Source organism: Letharia columbiana (genome assembly GCF_014066305.1).
Source record: "Letharia columbiana isolate WasteWater2 chromosome Unknown Sc0000004_s0, whole genome shotgun sequence".
NCBI lineage: Eukaryota > Fungi > Ascomycota > Lecanoromycetes > Lecanorales > Parmeliaceae > Letharia > Letharia columbiana.
The window spans coordinates 510,357-528,762 of record NW_023501040.1 but is presented as its reverse complement, the minus strand read 5'-3'; the positions used below and the strand labels follow the sequence as shown (position 1 = coordinate 528,762).

Genomic DNA, 18,406 nt, shown 5'->3' with positions numbered 1-18,406 from the left:
GGCTATGAGGGATCTCCAGATATTCGGGTAGCTTGGGAAAATTTCTGTACGTATTGAGTCTCGTGCTTGGAGACTTGTAAGTGTAGATACAAAAGAAGTTATCATTTGCATAGCATAGCATAGCATAGCATAGTACAGCATTAGAGCTCTGCCATCTACCATCTACATCAACCGGACGGCTTCCTCGATCTTACTCTTGCCCGAATCGTCTTTCTCTGACTTCACCCAGTAAATGCATGTGGACTCGCACCAAGGAGTTCTGTCAAAGTCGGGCATAGGCCTCGAACGAGTCTTTCCTAAAAAGTCGTGGAAGATCTGACGTGACCCTTTCTTCGTGCTCTCCGCCAGAGACGACAACAAACTGGATATTTTAATAAGCCAACATTTCCAATACCGCCGCACGAGACGAGACTCTGTGGCATCGGGGATCGCTTACCCTTCAACATACATCTGCGGATCGGAGCCAACGGACAATACGGGCGTTGCGGTCTCCAAAGCGGTAGCGTAGTGGAAACATTCAAGGTGGGGCGCAAAGAGAAACGTTGTGCCGTTGAGCTTGGAAAAGGCGTCAGGGCTTTGGACGACGGTGTAGCCAAGACTTTCCAGAATGGTGTGGTCGAGCGCGTTGAAGACGGGGTCTTGAAAGACGATGTCCTGGATGTGGTGTTCCTTGCCTGTAGATCTGGATCAGCTGGGCCCCGGTGGGGGATACTGCGTTCCATGTTTGGGGCACCAGGACCTAGCATCTCGAGGATGGAAATCAAAGCCGCAAGCTCATAAGACGAACTCTCCGACCCAGCCGTCATGCTCCCCAAGCCCAGACAGACGCACTGTGTAATCAGGATGTTCTCCGCAGGTAGTATGTCTTGCTCGAACATACGTGACAAGCTCTTGAAACAATCCGATCCTTGCCAGATGGGAGCATAGTGCTTCCGGAATCTGTCTAGATATGTCTCCAGGGTATACTTCGTTCCCGTGGATTTTCCATCTTCGAGACGTATGCCAGTAGTCCCGGCATTGACAGTGCCTGGAGGGCCTTTGATGACGTGGGTCCAGCCTGAAGAGTCGGTGATTTGCTGAAGTTTGCGCTGGGGCGGTGGCTTTTTGCGGCGAGTCATGGTGTCTGATTTTTTCCCAATGCTTCGACAAAGGGTTTTTCTGCGTTGGGAGTCCGGGAACCTAAATGAAGTGGATGCTTCCCACAGCTAGGTCGAGTGTCACTGAAAGGAGATGACTGCATGGCCGATAGTATTTGCATTTCGCCTCTTGGTTCGATTCTGATCAGCAGTAGTCCTCTCGTGGCAATCCATGCTTGGTCGAGCTACGCTGCTGATATCCAAGGTACTCGGACCCAAATAGTCTTCTAGTTTGGGAGTGGTGATGTTTAATTCACTGTGAACAGGCTTGGGCAGCGCCAAAGCAGCCGAAATCCTTGCCGGGCTTCGTCTTGTCCAGCTCAGCTGAAAGGCTTTGATGCATCAACGAGATTGACAGGCGTATGCTACACCTTCCTGAAGCACTACTCTTCTCACCAAAGTCGACCAGGTTTCACTCAACTTTCTATCTTACAGTGGATGTTAAGCATCACGGGTGAGCGGGCAAAAGTCCAACATTGAAACTGGGGCAGCTAAAGAGCTACAGGTAAGATAGCCGCGGTTCATTGAGCGCACTAAAGGAACTTTTCATATATATTACCGTAGAAGAGCATGTGGCCGAGGAATACCTTAATAATGTCTGGCGTACTCATGGGCTCTGATCTGAATGCTGAAAAGAAGAGATTTGGAATACGTATATAAGGCGATTGGACTATGGAATAAGCCCGAGGTTAGTCAGTACACTACTGGATGGCACGATGGTACCCTAAACAAAGTGTTTTGAAGCCCTGGACTCGGAATCCGGCGTCTTGTACTACTCTAGGTTGATGGGTAGTACGCTCGGCTGATATGCCAAGATAAACTGTAAAGTACGGTATGATGATAGAGAGTATGCCACTACTGTCGTATCCCGCCTGAAAACACCTCTTTTCCAACTTCCCCCCATACCACCATTGGTTCAATTCTATCCCCACAATCCCTGAAAATGATGCTATAGAAAATAAAGAAGCACCCGCAACACCATTGTACCAGCGCCATTAGGAATTGAATCTAGGTAATACGAACTAAATACCCCCAACAACACGACCACAACCAACAGGCGTCCGCCCCCGGACGGTAAGCCAACCAACGAACATTTTCCGGGCATGAAAGCACCGGGGGAATTCGAACCAACGGCTGTTCCCGGTTAAAGAACTTTAGACCCTGAGGCTCATGGCGCTGCCAGAAAATACTCGTGCCGTCCAGAAATGAGTTATCCGGCTAAAATTTTAGCGTCTTGGCCCTCACTCGAGGACGACGGTGCTCGGTAGGGAAGTTATTTGGGGTCCCTGATTAGTCAGTTGAGTAGTAGAAAGGCCTAGGGAGCCACGTACACACATATGTAGTTGTCATTGTTGTCATTTCGTTGATTTTTGATATTTGATAGGAGAGTGTGCCGCTCTATCAGCTTCTTTCTCTACAAAATAAGATGTATTTTAGTACAATTTCCAGGAGATCTGGGTAGATTGATTGGTGGGTTCTCCCGGCGCTATTAAGCGAGATAACTCACGTGTGGACGGCACGAGTAAGAAGCACCGCAACACCATTGTACGAGTACCAGCGCCATTAGGATTCGAACCTAATACGAACTAGATACCCCCAACAACAGCTATGACACACGGCATGTACCTAATCATCTAATCGAGTACTGATATATTAAAAGAAGCCCATGGCGGCTCCCGCAGTCGACACGAGGGTGAGGGGAGAACCGTGTGCCTCAACGACATCTGCGACATCCCGCCATCAACCGCCATGTTCATCATCTGAAAAATTCATCTTACCTACTTTCAACCCCCAAATAACATGGAAACACCCGTTGGCAACGAGGCCGGACCTCCAACCACAGATCAAGACGTAACTCCAGCCTTCCTGGCGCAGAGCCTTCAACCAAACATCTATGCAGCGTGCATCGTTGTCACTCTAGCCGCGACGAGTGCAGTTGCGCTTCGCTTACTATGTAGGCGACTCGCTAAGGCGTACCTGTGGTGGGATGATTGGATGATTGTTGCAGCATTGGTGAGTGTAAAGTGCCGTGGAGAATGGATGACTGCTCTGACCGAGTATGAAGATCGTTGAGTGGGGTCTGTCCGCCTTGCTTTTATACCAAACTGCCGCCCTGAACTTCGGGAGACGCGAGGAAGTACTGAAGCCATGGCAATCCACCTCTTTTGCAAAGGTGAGTTTTTTTACGATGAGACCGATCGTCCCGCAGGATATCGTATTGACAAGGAGCAGAGCTTAATTGCCACTCAAACCATTTACTTTTGCGCGCAAGCGCTCGTGAAAGTCTCGATTCTGCTATTGTACCACCGCCTCTTCGGAGTCGTCGAATGGTTCCGAATCGCACTTTGTGTGGCTGGTGCGTTGACCATCATGTGGTGGATCGCTGCAATCCTGGACTCGATATTCCAATGTGTACCCGTACAAGCCATCTGGGACAAAAGCATAAGGGATCCCAAATGCCAGGATGTTAGAGCCTCTGCGCTGGGCACCGGGATCTCGAACATGATCCTCGATATCATGTTCTTGATCATTCCGCTTCCAATGATATGGAAGCTTCAAGTCACCAGAAAGATCAAGATTTCTTTGACGGGTATCTTCCTTCTTGGAGCTTTGTATGTCTCTCGAAGCCGTTTCAATGGCTCCTTTTTCGCAGGAACGTTCAACTGACTTGTTTAACCTAGTGTCTGCGCCACCTGTACGTATCTTCGGAGCTCATGTTTCTTATCTTGAACCAGATCTTGAGTCCTGGGACATGTCTTGGAAGATTTTGCTCTCGAAATATGTTTTAGGCTCACTGTCTCCCCGTTGAATAGGCAGTACTAACGGTGAAAATTTAACCCAGCCGCTGTCCGCATACACGCAATACTCAAGACAGACTGGACCTTGACAGATCAAAGTTGGACTGGCTTCGGCTTAGGGGTCTGGAGCACGGTAGAGTCATGCTGTTCGGTCATAGCAGCTTGCCTACCAACGATGAGGCCTGTTCTTACCCACGTCCAAGCTCATACGTCACATGCGAAAAGTACGAGCACCAAGTCATTAAGGACCCTCAACTTCGTTAGCAACGGCAGCAAAGGGGGTCCTCTTTCCCCAATTTGGAGCCCACCTTCGCCGTCATCTCCAAGGAAAGCTCCATATCAGAGTCTGGACGAGTACTTGCCTGATCTGGAGAACGGAGATAGCTCATTCGGGATGAAGAAATCGCCTCGGACACGGCAGAACGCGAGGTTCGATTCACATGCGACGTACGCAAATCCTTCACCGGGCTTTGGACAAGACCGGCCATTTCATTCGACACTGAGGTCGGCAGAGTTCGGGAAAGAAAACCCTCCATTGTCTTTGCTGGAGCCCAGATACGTTGGGCCAGCGAGATTTGGACGCGGTGGTGCGTGTCTGCATGAGCATGACGGTGTTTAGGGTCGGACATTCTGGGGAAGGGTGCATGAAACCTCATTGATAATGTATACTCTATGACTAGTCCTTGAACGCCAGTCCTTTGTAGCAAGCAGCGTTATGTTACTGTATATCTGATAACTTCTTGGCCATGTGTATATACTTTTGATATGTTCATGCGGGGAACAAACACAAGGCTCGGCCCATTAAACGGATTAAAGTGGGGGGTGCCAAGGCGGGAACATGGAGCATCACGCCGTTGAAAAGACTTGTTGTCGATGCAAGGTGAGCACAAGTACGAGTAGGTAGTATGAAAGTGCTCCCAGTCAACTCCATTATGATATGTCGATTCTTGTTGCTTGTAGTCTTACTCAACCAGGGGTCTTGCAATTTTACCGTACGGTACCTTAGAGGCCCCCGAAGCTATGCTCAGTATGGTAAGGTATTGCCGCCGAGGGCTTGTTAGCGTGACATATTGCAGCTGGTATCGTTGCAGTCATTGGTTGAAGAGTGATCTCTCTGCATGCAGAGTGCTGACAAGCTCTTCTCCAACCGCCGACCACATCCCTTTTCCCCAATCAGCGGCTGCTCTCAGTCCCTTTCAGTGCTAAGTGCTAGGTATCATGCTCTGGTCGCTCGGAAGGTGGGGGATCCATTCAACTGTTCAGCGACACTGGCGCGGCTACAGCTTCAGGTGTGTGTGAGGAAGAGAAAAAAAGCACAGCACTACGTTGCCTCCCTGCTCTGTCCCTCCATCTATTCTTACATATCCTTCAAGGCTTCGCTATCGCCCAAGCACGTTTCACCAAATTTCCCTCTCCCCTCAAAGACTGAATAGCTCTGCTGACGGGGATTGAGACTACCTTCCGCTACCCACCACAACCTTCATAATGCTTAAATCACACTCACTGCTCCTCGTCGCGACAACATGTCTCTCCCTACTTTCCACCCTCGTATCCTCACACACAGTCATCACATACCCTGGCATGCGCGGCGATAACCTGCATACAACTGGCAATATTACTGGGCTCAACGGAAGCGACATAGCCGGCACCAATGGTCTCGGCGTTGGCAACGACAATACATATCCCTATGGCATGCAATGGATCTACCCATGTACGCTCAGTAATTCCATCTGTTTGTGGGCTGCTGGATGCTAATAGCTCCCCAGGCGGCGGCATGCCCATGTCTACCAACAGAACAAACTGGCCTGTAACAGGCGGCGCTATCGGTATTCAGCCCGGCTGGTTCCAGGGCCACAACTACGCCCTGTTCTACATCAATCTCGGCGATGGCACAGTGCCTGAAAACTATTCCCTGATTATGCAACCGGTATTTGGCATCGTTGGGCCAGACAACCTTGCGTACAACGGATCGTTTTGCCTGCCCCAGGTGCCGCTGCCGGCAAATTACACAGCGGTGGTAGGGACCAATGCGACCATTCAGATCATTGAGGCGGCGCAGCACGGAGCCGCCCTGTTTAATGTGAGTCGTTAGGAGCTTTCTGAGCACTCTTGAATGTGAAGGCTTTTAGAGCGGGCTGCTGACCGTGTGGGAATACAGTGTGTGGATATCACATTCGCGGACCCTAAAGATGTGCCGGAGGTCACGCCCGATAATTGTGCGAATACTTCAGATATCACTCTCCAATACGTCTACAGTACCAACAGTCAAACATCGAATGCGGAGGTTCTCTGCTCGAGCAAAGTCACCTGGATGGCTTCTATACCTCTTGCCCTGATGGTTATGTGGGGGCTGCTATAGACGGCGAGGACTATCAACAGACATTACGAGTAACACATCTGGAGATTGCATACTATGTTTAGGGCTATTTGGAGTAGAGATTCATGGTGGCAGGCTTCGTTAAAGTTTGTTATCTTGGTTGAGTCGTTGATTGGAAGCGAGGCTTCCTATCCTTTGGCTGAAAGGGACTGCATGGCCGGTGTTTGGTTCCTCTGGGGAGGCGTTGGTTAGGGGTTGATGGAGTACCATCTCTGAACGGTTATCATTAACACGCCATGGACAATCTATACCACTTAGAAATGATGCTAATATGTATCCTATCTCACAACAGACTTTTCAAAACTTGAGCCTCTGTCGACATGGACTTCGAAATCATGCTTTTCCTGCCCCAAGTGATCAAGCTTTCTCCTAACTCCTTAACGCAGATCTCACTTTTCCCATCCGGCTTCTCTTACTCACTCCATCAGTCCCCTCCACCCTCTTACAACTCGCCCTCCCCGAGATCCACTCCTTCGCACTGAGCCCCTCCTCCGCCTGCGCCTCCCCCTCCCACTCCGCCAACGCCGGTATCACATCACTGCCCTCCAACCTCTTCAACCCGGCCTCGCAAAGCACGCAAGACTACATCTCGTGTGACTAGCCTGCGCACCCGGTGGGGATACGACCCGACGGATGTGCGAGCGCAAGAGACCGTTGGTGAATCCCACCACGGCACCCCCCCCCCCCCACCACACGTTGACAACAGCGTGGGTCGGGCAGAGGGCGCACGCGGCGCCATTCGGCGCCGTCGCCCCCGGCGGGAGTACTTGCGGGCCGGCCTCCGAGGCGGTCGGAGAGGACGGTGACGGAGCCGACGTCGGTCTCTTCGCCCGACGCCGTTCGACCAGCGTCGACGGGCTGCGGAGGAGCCTCGACGCAGCGGGCGTCATCGCCCGAGCCCCGTTGTCCGACCGAGGCGGATTGTGCGGTGGGGAGACGCAGGTGCGTGGGTAGATGTGTGGGGGGGAGAAGCGAGACGATGGGGTGGGGTGGGCAGGTGAAGGGTTCCGTGCAGGTTTCGACGGGCTGAGGGGATGTTGGGAGAGAGGTGGGGAGGGGGGAGGGGAGGGGAGGATGGCTTCTTTGGAGGCGTTGTGGGATCCGTTGCGGTCGAGGCTGCGCGTTTTGAATCAATGACGGAGGTGCGGGAGCTTTTGTAGCTGCTCTTCATTCATTCGTGCTTGGCCGGAACAGGGTCTCTGATGAGAAGGTTTACCCCACGTATGTATGACCTTTGAGCGCTGAGGTTGAATTTCTGCTTTCCTTCCGAAAGTCAATCGTAGAGCTGCTTCCCAATATCAAAGAGCTTGTCTGCGTTGTTGAGCATGGATTGACCTTGGAGGGCGCCACGGAGGTCGAGGTACAAAAAGCCCGAGTCTTTATGGGCAGTAAAGAAGTGACCCGATTCGTCTTGGTCCTTGTTCAGGGAGCTTGTTCAGAGAGATTCGCAGCAAGGGTGCTGTTGGGACATCATTAGGGAACGGGGGCGTTGGGGTGAAGTTTTTGCAGGCTGAGTCTGGGACTTCCATGGTCTGCAACAATCGAGAGTCGTAAAGATGAAAGATTGTAATGGTATGGAGAACGAAAGGGAGCTGTATGTGTCTTTGCAATAGGAATCGAATCGATCTTCGTTCTGGTGTCTAGGCTTGCCTCGGCTTCCAATTATGAGTACCGTCTTGTACAAATCCGTTCGAGAGGAGTTGAGGTTAAGAAAAGGGAAGCAACATGCAGGCCGGACTGGGTGTGACAAGCTTCAAGTAAAACAGAGTGAAAACAAAGTAGCAAACCTAAGCGGCATGAGGCCTCGTCGTTTGAAGGCCTCGTCGTTTGAAAGCACTGTAGATCTGACACATTTTCCATTTCTCTTCATGTAATCTAATGCACCTATGTAATGCTCCTCCTATTTTCAATCTGTACCCAAAGTGATGACAATTGATGAAGAAAGGAAGTTGACACACGCCAACAGTATGGCTCTGCCTTTTCCGTTATGCCACAGTATTATAGATACATGACCTGTGTCTGCTTTGAGTATTGACCGTAGAGCTTGAAGGAGGTCCACAATAGCCAAAGTTCTCCCTATTCACACCTTTCGGAAGACGCAGCAGGCGCTGTTCACGATCAGCATCGATGCTTCATTGATTTTGCTCGGGTCATACCTGTTCCTGATTCACAGTCTCGAGCCATGGATCACCTTGTAGTCCACAGCGAGCTCACGACCTCCATCATTGATGACTAATACACGAACACTGCCACGACCGTTGGCGAACGAGTCGTTGAGTCTCGACCACAATCCACCCTGATCAATGACTGGAAGACCTTGCTTCACATCGCCAGTCTCGGTCATGGCAACAACGCGGCCGTCATCGCGAATGTCAAGGACGCGGTACTGCTTGAAAACGGGGCCAAGCATATTCTGGACGATGACCGAGGGGGAAGGATTGGAGACGAAGCTTGATTCTTCGTGGAGTTGCTTGGTGAAGAGGTCAACTCCTAGGTAGCGGTGCTGACCGGTCTGAGCAGAGGTGGTAATCCGGATGACCTGACAGGGACGACCTTGGAGGATCAACAGATCGCCAATGCGGATGTGATGGCAGGGGATGGTAATGGTGTCAGCCACCCCGCCACGACGCTCAACATAACGAACAGTCTCATGGACTCCATCACGGACACGGGTAGGGCCTCGCTCTCGATCCTCCTTCTCGATAATCACCTCCTCACGCTCGTGCTGTGGATGGAAAGGGTGAAATACACGGTCAGCGGCATGCTCAAGGCCGCGACGGATAGAGTGGTAGCGCCCTTCGTCGTCGTAGTAACCCATATCTGGACGATGCGGTGGCTCTACGATTGTTTCGGCTTCGATTGGTTCCTCTCGAGGTCCGGTATGACGACGCTCGAATTCAACGTCGTAATTGGGGTGAAGGCGTCGTCGATAATCACGTTCCGTGATGTCGATCTCTTCTTCGCGGCGGTGGTGGTGAGGAACTTCGATGTCGACCTTTGTATCAGTATAGCGGCGGTCTGAATCTCGGGGGCTGCAAGAAATGTAGGTATTAGTGTTCTGTCGTCGAAGAGGCTATGAACTTAGGAGAGACCGGGGAGCAGGGCTAGGCTTACAGATCTCTTCTAACTTCTATGTCTGGGTGATTGTGATGGCGCTGGTGGTGATCTCTGGTGATCTCTACTTCTGCGTGATCGTGATCGCGGTGATTTCGGTCTGAGCGGTATCGGTCTTCCTCTGCGTAGACAGTAACGTCGTCTTCTTTGCGGCGCGGACGGCGTTCACGGTCCTCTCCGTAGACCTTGACCTCTTCCTCGTCGTATCGAGTACGATCTTTGCGGCCTGGAAGAGAGGCAGAGTAAGAAGAGTACTTGGTTTCGTGACCTTCCCGTCCGACGCGCTGGTTGGTCTCTCTTTCTACCTTGACGCGAGTAGTGTCTACAGCAGCGTCGCTCCGGTACGACGACGGGAAGACACTGAAAGGGATCGGGACTCTGGCGTCAAAGTCCAGTTTGACGAGAGTGGAGGAGTCTTTTCTCGAATGCCTTCCGAGCCGTTATGAGTAACGAATCGAAAGGAAGACAAGAAGAGACTCTTGCTTCAGGTTAGGGGGGGGGGTGTGGAGAAGTAAGAGATGAAGGTGTAGTTTGGCGACTTGCCAGCAACACGCTTCGATCTCGTGACTGTCAAATGAGTGATGTGTTGATGTTTCTGGTTCTATTGGTGATTTTGGGGAGCTTCAGAGTGTGAAGTTTTGGATGATTGAAATTTTGGTGAGGATGGTAAGATTGAAGGAAAACATGGCTCACAAGTTGGGGAATTTGTTGTTGACCCAGGGTCTGTCTTGGCGGGCGTTGCTGGGCAAGAAAGCAGCGCGCTAAGAGACGCCTCTTTTCCAAAGTCACTCCCTTGCATTCTGCAAGTCACTAGTTTTAGCTTACTTCAAAAATTGTCGAGAGAAATGTCCTCTGCTTTCTTCCACAGTACTACGTACTCTACAACCCTTCTATTGCAGTACCGTTTTCCATAATTCTTGTACTCTATTTCTACGAGCATTGTCCGTTGTCATGGGATAAATTCGTTATCCCGCCTGCCGCCAGTCTGTCTTCTTCCCACCTATCGCGTCATTGCTCCCTTCTGCATCTGTTTTCGTGGCTGCTTGCCATTGGCTTCTTTCTTCTCGTCTTTCGAATTCTAGACCTTGGGTCGCCCTGCAGCCAGCAGAATCCCGACCTATGACTGAGTAGCGGAGTGACTTCCTTACCCTGCATTGATCTTCCTGCTCATTTATGCATGTGCAGAAGACGGAGATCATTCCTAGTTCTTCATCTGGTGACTGTATATGTACTTCTAATCCTCCAAATTATTCATTACTCTCAAGGGAGCCCCTCTTCGTGATAAGAGCTTTGACAGCAGACCGCTAGGCCATCGAAATCGCACCATGATGGATGATCCCCCTGCAAAGAAGGTCTCGCGCGTCCTCCTTGTAGACACAACTTTAGCTTCTTCCGCAGTCTCTGGAACGTTCCTTGCCCCACCGAGAGAGCCATGTCGTCTTGATACTGACACTTTCTCTAGCTTCGGGCCACGCTCTTGAGCCATTTGCCCATTCCCATGATCCGGATTTAATAAGCTGCTTGGCTTCAATGGTCAAGCTTCAGTGCACCTATCTATTCTTATTCAGCAGCCCACCTGGAAACAGCAAGATTGACCTGCAAACAGAGCTTGGAGGTGACCAGGCTGAGAGCCGAACCTTCCGATCGTTTCCAAAGCGCCATTGTACTGTACAAATAACCACAAGCCGGTACAAAGTGGAATGCTATCGTAGGCTCGACTTTACAGTGCAATCTCTGGTGCCCGATTCTACGAATTGAAACATGGTAGACCTTCTTCCTGCAATAATCCGAACTGCATGCGCCACGTTCCCTACGTCGAAATCCGAAGATCGACGAGAGGATCATATATCGGGTCCGATCTACAACATTGCGGGCTCTCACGTGCGGTTTGGCACTGTTGGAACACAACATTGCTGCCCAATGGAACAAAGTAAAGGTTCGGCTCGAGCTTCGGATGGAAGTGTGAGGGTGAAATGTCCCGCCATGGCCGTTGAGCGTTGCTCAAACACAGATTGAACGGCTCTCTCTGAACGGGGACAGAGGCCAAGCCAATTCATATCGTCAGAGCGTGACCATACTGAGTGAGGCATGTCGTAAGGATTCTCTTTTTAGAGGCATGTTCATCACACATAAAAATGTACATGGAGTAAGCGGAGGTCATAAACGATCACGGTGCAAAAGACCGCCCTGGAGTACTTTATGTTGTAGACTCGGTAAGCTCGGAAGCCGGAATTTCAGAGAGAACGGAACGCTTGCCACACTTGCTGCCCGGTGGCCCTGCGTCATTCTTTACAATAAGGTAAAATTAGCCGAACTCTCTTTTTATCATATGTCTTCTCACCTACTCTAACTCGGGCACATAAAATCTTCCATATCCACCTTCATAAAACTTTCACGAACACTTCTCATCCTTCACCGAATCCCATAACGAACTGGATATAACCCAAGGCGAAACACTTCCAACGTTGCAAGGTCGACATACTCTTGGCCCTCCCGTGCTTCAGCGGCGCATCCCTGCATGCAGCATTAGCGGACTTCAGCCCTCAGCGCTGGTAACATATGGGTTCATGGTTGGATCAAATTGGAAGATAAAAAGAGTTTCTACGAGCTGCGACTTTTGATTTTCCAGCTCCCTCTTGTTCCCACTCCTTGAAGTGAAGCCAAATTACATACAGTCCATAGGGAAACAATGAGTTCCGGGTACGGTCGGGCAGGCTCACCACCCAGGAATCGCTATGCTCCACCTGGTCGCACGTCCGCCAGCAGCTTCTTTTCCCCTTCCTCCTTTGATACCTATCCGCCATCTACTCGCTCCACTAGGGACTACCCACCTGGGTCCCGCATCAGTGTAGAGCGTGTAGATGCACCAAGAGTCCTTCCCCTTCGGACCCGCAGCCCTCCACGACGTGCTGCCGAGGACGATTACAACGTTCGCCCTCGTCCTCGAGGCACAATACTCGAGGCTCCAAGGATTCGAAGGCCTGTGGGCATGGTAGTTCCGAGTTCTCCCGCTCGGAGCTCTAGGCCAATCATCACAAGCGCGATCGACAGACCTCCAAGCCCTGTGACAGCAACGCGCAGAGACCGTCGAGATGACGATTACGAACTCTTACCTGCTTCTTCCTCCACAAGACGGCACCATCAGCGTCACTCTTCATTAGGTACTACAGACTCAGGCCGGCTAATGCCTGCAGACAGAGATCCAAGGGAAAAGATCTATCTGAAGTCCAATCTGGGTCGACCATCGGTCAGAGAACGCCATGACGAAAACGATCGAGACTTTGGATTTGACAGCACGGAAGCGGCTAGAGAGCCAAGGTATCAGGACTCTTATCGACAGAGATCTAGGAGAGACAGCCACAATAGTGGTCGCCCAACGAGCATGGTCATACCTGAAGATTATATTCCACGATCAAATAGGGAACCTGGTCCACCTGTATCTACAAGGGGATTTGAGAATATTGGAAGATCTCAGAGCCTTAGACAAGGTTATCATGCTAAAAACGAAGATCGGGCTCTTAGGGATTATGGGCGCGATGACCGCGAAATCAGCTATCATCCCAAACCCTCTCGCCCAGAGATTGCCCTGCACCAGCCGTCCAACGGTGCATACGCTCCATATCCGGAAGAAGAATCACGAAGGCGGCTTCGCAAGCCTGGCCCTGAAGAAGATGTGCTCGAGCTACTACCGAAAACCCGCAAGCCTGCGCCTGAGGATGAGACTTTGGACTTGAGTGCGAAATCTCGCAAAGTTATACCCGAGGATGATGCGCTGGAGCCGCGACCAAAGCCTCGTAAAACCATACGAGAGGAGGAGCGACAGGAGCCAAGAATTCGCGACCCTCGCGATGAAGAGAACGACCAATCGCGACCAAAGTCTCGTAAACCGATATTGGAGGACCAGCGACTGGAACCAAGGATTAGAGACCCTCGCGATGATGACCATGAACGGGACGGTGATGATCGCCCTAGGAAACATCGTCATAGGCGCCATCACAGAGACCATGACCACCGCAGAGATTATGATGACAGAGACGATAGAAATCCGAGAGTGCGTGATGACTTCCGGGAAAAGCTAGATAGAGCCGAGGATAGAGGCCCAAGCAATGGCTTGCTCGCTGGGGCTGGAGCTGCGGCCGCCGCTGCGGGATTAGCTACTGAAGGAGTACGACGGCACCAGAACAAAGAGTCTCGAGATGAAGAAAGCCTACCGGCGAAACAATACCAGGACCATCTGCGAGAACCTGAGCGTGATCACTTGGATACAAGCTCAGTGAGCAGTGGTCTCAGTGGTGATACTCAAGAAAACAAGGAGGAAAGGAAGAGACGCAAGAGGCTTGAGAAGGAAGAAGAGGACCGTTTGTATGAAGAAGCAAGAGCTGAGGAGCGCCGTGCAAAAGAGAATGCTGAGTTGTTCGTCGGTCCCGTGGAGCCTGTGCTTCGCGAGCAAGCCTCCTACGAACGCCGCCCCGAGGATCGAGCACCCAGACACCACCGCAGCTACACGCCTCGCCGTCACCACTCCCGTACGCGCGATGACGATTCCTACACAGAATCCTCGTTCTCCTCCTCGAGCGACAGCGAAGACGACAGGATCGAGCGCCAGCCCCGTGTCGTCACTCCCTCTAACGAAGAAAAACCGGCGCTTCCACCGGCTCCCAAGGGCATTCTCCGTAAACCCCGCGAAAAGTTCCCCGAGCACCCCGACACAGTCCGCGAAGGTGTTGCGCCGCACAAGGAAATGCCCAAGAAAGACGTACCGCCCAATGCGCGTTGGACGAAGATCAACCGGAAGCTAGTGAATCCAGAAGCTCTAGAGCAGGATGGGATCAGGTTTAACGAATATGTGGATCATGTCATTGTGCTGAAGGCGATGGATTTGGAGGAGATCGAGAAATACACGCGGAAGACAGCGGAGATCAGAGAGAAGAGACGATTGTTGATGGGGCCCGAGCCGCCTAAGCCTATCGAACCATTCTGAGGATAGAGAGAAAAGGAGAGAGATTGACAGGACCTCGTTGGGGCTGGGACCAGGTTTCGCAAGGAGTGCTGAATTGGATCGTATAGCCTGGACAGGAAAGATACGTGGAGATTGTGCAAGATGCAAGGCGTGCGTTCTGAAACCCCTCTTTCTGTTGTATGCGAGTACTTTGCTGTTTGAAATGGCTTGAGAAAGCTAGTCGAGATGAATCATACGCATGCAACGAAGCAAAGAACCAAACAAAGATATACTGCAACAGTCGACGGTGAATGTCGTCTTGTTTTTACAAGCTTGATGATACTAACAATAAAAGGTACAACCGGCGAGCTGAAGTTCTCAGCATTGATTCTAGCTAGCTGCTGTGGGAACTGGCGACTACGTATGCTTCCTGAACCGAACCATATTTCTCTTCGCAACGATTCCAACCATGTGGGTATTTCTCTCGCGTTGCCTTGGTCTCGAAGCAATCTCGCTTCGCCTTTCCCTTTATACAACGGCCGACCCTTTGTACATGGAAAATTCTCGTAATGTGCACCAGGCAGCCGACATCCATCTCTGTCCTATGGTGGCACATTCCGCTCCATCGTGAGAAGCGTACAATGTTTAGTAAAGCACAAGTCATGAATCGAATGTGTCCGAGCAGCGAGTAGGCCCAGCTGAGCAACGAATTCAAGGCGTGTCAGCCCTCTTTGCCCCTCTGGCCCTTTTACTCTTCCTCTCCACCCACATCTTCTTCCCAGTCCGCGTCTCAAGATGTGGCGCCACGGTCGAAACTTCCTGGCCTCCGGCAGCGATGGTACTGCCGACCTTGTTTCTATACGCGTCCACTGCACCCTCCGTTAGTATCCCATGCTTGCTCATACCCCGTACCATGAGCTTATTTCAGGCTGAGGAGAAGCAGGCAACTCACAGCTCTTCTGCAGGAATACCACCCTCCCCGCAAACGTCCTACTCTGACTCCAACTGATTCGATACCCCAATTCATTCAACTTCTCCTCCCTCTCCTTGGCCCTCCTCCCCAAACCCGGAACTTTCAGCGTCCCCTCCCTCCTTTCCACCATCGGCACGGGAACAGTCACCCTTCCCACTTGCATCCCCCGACCCATCTCCGGAACACCTAAGCCGTCGCCCTGACCTTCGCCTCCATCTTCTGCATCATCCTCAACAAACCTGATCCTGCGGGCCCTCTTGGCGCGGGGACTCGGAGGCATTTCCGTTGGGTACCAACTGCGCGGGTAGACAGAATTGTCCCATCGGTAAGAGTCAGGGAGCTCAGCGATCTCTACAGATTCGAGATTGACCTTGACGCGCACGCGGGTTTTGCGTACGGTGTCATCGACGAGGATAAATTTGCGGCGCTTGGCTTCGGGCAGGTCGCTGAAAACGGAGCTGTGCTTTTTCTCGGGAGATGGCGATGACTTTTCGATTTTGGTGGCTGCGGTGGGAATGGAAGAGGAGGTTGAGATGGCATGATTGGGCATGGAGTGATCGAGGCCGTTGGAGAGGTGAGGAGGCATGGAGGCGGCCGAGGCTGGATGTTGAGGGTAGGCTTGATAGCCGTGGAAGACATTGGATGGACGGATCGAGGCGGGTAAAGATTTGGGAGCTTGCTGATGTGGTGGTTGGGGATCGAAGTCACCATTCACTATTAGTGTGGGAATTTCATGAGAGTCAGCCTACGTTCAGGTATGTAATTTGGTTTTGTTGGCCGCATCGCTGCAGGCGTCATGAAGTAGCATACAAGAATGTTAAATGACCGCAGCAGCCGAGCTGCCTTGGCAATGTACATAACCATGAACTTGGTCCAGCCAAAAAGGTCGCACGTAGTCATCATGACAACTGGTGAAACATACCGCTAACATCATCTGTGCTGCCCGTTGTGCTTCCATCAGGGTGCGCGTGGTGATGGTGTAGCTGCGCCGGCCCTGCCATGCTGATATTCGCTGGAGGCGGTCTTTGAACGGGCGCCGCCATAGGATTCGTACTAGGTGGTTGTCCTCCAACGTCACGTGGACCAGCCAGGTGATTATTTGTGTGATTTGCATTCTTTCGTGTGTTGATTTTAGCCATTCGTCTCACTCGTCTACTACGTAATCGAGGGTCTTGATTGCTGTTCCTCCAACTGTCCACGGCTCTCTGAATTAGACCTCTCTTTGCGCGAAGGCACGGATTTAACTCGGCCAGTGCCCAGCCGACTGTATTGCACTCATTCTCGTATTGAAGGCGATTGCCTTTGTAGCTATCCTTGGCGCAGCACGCCCGTGGATAAACGCAATTCTCGTTTCTGAAATCCTGTGGGAGGCTATCCGTATTGACCGACTCCACATCACATCTAATAGTGTATTCCATCTTGACTCGGTCGCGCGAGTATTCGAAAGCAATCCATTGAACGCCGTTGTTGTCTTGGCGCACAACGAGAGGAGTGGTTGCTGGTATAGGCCCCGGTGCGGAATTAGGATTTACTCCCCTCCTCCTCCACTTTGACCTGGATGCAATCCATTTCCGTTCTGAGACGGGCCCGTAGGCGCATTGTGATTGGAGGCCATCGGCCCGGTTGGAGATCTCTGCAGGCTGGCCGGATCCATCTGCCTCGGTATACCAGGCTCGAGTTTTGTTTGAGGTCGGGGACTGTTCGTTATCCCTGGTTGCTGAGCGGAGGGTTGGTGCGCCATGGGAGCCTGGGCTTGTTGATGTGGAAGAAGAGGTTGAGAGGCCATCATGTGATGTTGCTGCTGTTGTTGCTGCCCGGGGTGTTGCGGGTATGAAGACGGTTGCACTTGATATTGAGGGTAGCCGTACACCTGTTGCATCTGCGCGGGGGCTTGGGCGTACATACGTCCATGCTGATCATGACTTTGTGATGACGCGACTGATGCTGGAGAATTGGATTGTGGAGTATGGTAGACTGGTTGTTGGTATGGTCTTTGCTGCATGTGGGCAGCCGCCATTAGATCGGGTGCTTCTGGTAAACTTGGTCAGTGTTTCCAGTCTTGGTGAATGGAAAAGTTCCCTCTGGTTCTCGCTGGCATAAAACGCGTACCTGCGGAAGAAAAGTGCCCTGATACAGGCGTTCCGTAGGGACTTGGTGCGTAATATACTTCTGGAGGAGCGTGACCGTTGGTGCCAGGGACTGGCTGGGAGTATGGAGACTGGTGCTGGAGTGGTAGACCGTGGTTCGAAGAGTGTGGAGAGGGAAATGAGTTGGCGTGTTGATTTTGGTGTGGAGAGTCGGGATGCGGCTGTTGATGAGCAATGTTTGTGGATCGTGAATGTTGCAGGTGCTGTGGACCAGGGCCTTGCTGGACCGGAAGAGGATGATGCTGGTAGCATAGAACAGACGAATTAGCTTCACATTCTGCGCTAATAGACCTTTGAAGCAAGCGCAAGCAAGGGCCGACTGAAGGCAGGACGTATAATGGAAGCGTTGATGTAGCGATATTGGAAATCGGCAATCATTCATCCACGTGAAGCTAGGACAGGGGACGCTTATGGTGGACAAGGAGGATCCATCATATAAGCTGGGGAGCATTTACAGGATGATGCTAGTTCAGTTGTCGATGCAATCGACGACACCACAGCCTGAATGGTTGAACAAGGTAATGCTAAAGGAATGAGCAGTTGGACGAGAAAGAGAGCGAAAGCGAAGTGGGCAAGGAGGAAGCGATGGCAAGGAGGGTGATTTGACAGGCGTTGAGGCAGATGATGTAGAGGATTTGTATAGAAGCTCGAAGGTGAAGTGTGGAGTGATGTGCAGGGAAGTTCCAAGGACCTGACCGCTTCAAGGATGTTAAAAGACCCTTTCTTGCAGGGAAGCTTGCTCAAGTGCAGCAGTAGTCCCGGCACATGCATACCATGTAAACTTGGCTCCCGGCCAGTCAGAAGGTATTCATGCAACGCAGCTGCAAAGCGCAACGCAACCTCATGCGCGCTGGGGGCAAGTTGTAAAAGGAAAGTGATGGGGGGCGACGTGTTGGAGATGAAAATGAGAGTGAAAATATGA

The 18,406-nt window shown here is 51.6% G+C and overlaps 8 protein-coding genes across 8 annotated transcripts; 4 read left to right on the top strand and 4 right to left on the bottom strand.

The window, feature by feature from the left end:
* Positions 1-162: 162 nt before the first annotated feature.
* Positions 163-1,118, bottom strand: HO173_002124 (uncharacterized protein; the record flags this gene model as incomplete). The annotated part of the gene is made up of 3 exons (XM_037304060.1): positions 163-361; positions 437-674; positions 740-1,118. The coding sequence occupies 3 exons, from the start codon at positions 1,116-1,118 to the stop codon at positions 163-165; spliced, it is 816 nt and encodes a 271-aa protein (XP_037168855.1).
* Positions 1,119-2,936: 1,818 nt separating this feature from the next.
* HO173_002123 (uncharacterized protein) lies at positions 2,937-4,553 on the top strand (the record flags this gene model as incomplete). Its single annotated transcript, XM_037304059.1, has 5 exons — positions 2,937-3,149; positions 3,202-3,309; positions 3,369-3,748; positions 3,818-3,831; positions 3,979-4,553. 5 exons carry the CDS (start codon positions 2,937-2,939, stop codon positions 4,551-4,553), a joined length of 1,290 nt encoding a protein of 429 aa, XP_037168854.1.
* An 866-nt stretch (positions 4,554-5,419) lies between these two features.
* On the top strand, positions 5,420-6,293 carry HO173_002122 (uncharacterized protein; the record flags this gene model as incomplete). Its single annotated transcript, XM_037304058.1, has 3 exons — positions 5,420-5,645; positions 5,701-6,014; positions 6,093-6,293. 3 exons carry the CDS (start codon positions 5,420-5,422, stop codon positions 6,291-6,293), a joined length of 741 nt encoding a protein of 246 aa, XP_037168853.1.
* A 2,185-nt stretch (positions 6,294-8,478) lies between these two features.
* Positions 8,479-9,129, bottom strand: HO173_002121 (uncharacterized protein; the record flags this gene model as incomplete). Its single annotated transcript, XM_037304057.1, has 1 exon — positions 8,479-9,129. The coding sequence occupies one exon, from the start codon at positions 9,127-9,129 to the stop codon at positions 8,479-8,481; it is 651 nt and encodes a 216-aa protein (XP_037168852.1).
* A 331-nt stretch (positions 9,130-9,460) lies between these two features.
* Positions 9,461-10,906, top strand: HO173_002120 (uncharacterized protein; the record flags this gene model as incomplete). The annotated part of the gene is made up of 3 exons (XM_037304056.1): positions 9,461-9,482; positions 9,555-9,819; positions 10,888-10,906. 3 exons carry the CDS (start codon positions 9,461-9,463, stop codon positions 10,904-10,906), a joined length of 306 nt encoding a protein of 101 aa, XP_037168851.1.
* A 1,208-nt stretch (positions 10,907-12,114) lies between these two features.
* On the top strand, positions 12,115-14,406 carry HO173_002119 (uncharacterized protein; the record flags this gene model as incomplete). The annotated part of the gene is made up of 1 exon (XM_037304055.1): positions 12,115-14,406. One exon carries the CDS (start codon positions 12,115-12,117, stop codon positions 14,404-14,406), a length of 2,292 nt encoding a protein of 763 aa, XP_037168850.1.
* A 669-nt stretch (positions 14,407-15,075) lies between these two features.
* On the bottom strand, positions 15,076-16,755 carry HO173_002118 (uncharacterized protein; the record flags this gene model as incomplete). The annotated part of the gene is made up of 3 exons (XM_037304054.1): positions 15,076-15,233; positions 15,317-16,051; positions 16,260-16,755. The coding sequence occupies 3 exons, from the start codon at positions 16,753-16,755 to the stop codon at positions 15,076-15,078; spliced, it is 1,389 nt and encodes a 462-aa protein (XP_037168849.1).
* A 110-nt stretch (positions 16,756-16,865) lies between these two features.
* HO173_002117 (uncharacterized protein) lies at positions 16,866-17,354 on the bottom strand (the record flags this gene model as incomplete). Its single annotated transcript, XM_037304053.1, has 1 exon — positions 16,866-17,354. One exon carries the CDS (start codon positions 17,352-17,354, stop codon positions 16,866-16,868), a length of 489 nt encoding a protein of 162 aa, XP_037168848.1.
* Between the last annotated feature and the right edge of the window lie 1,052 nt (positions 17,355-18,406).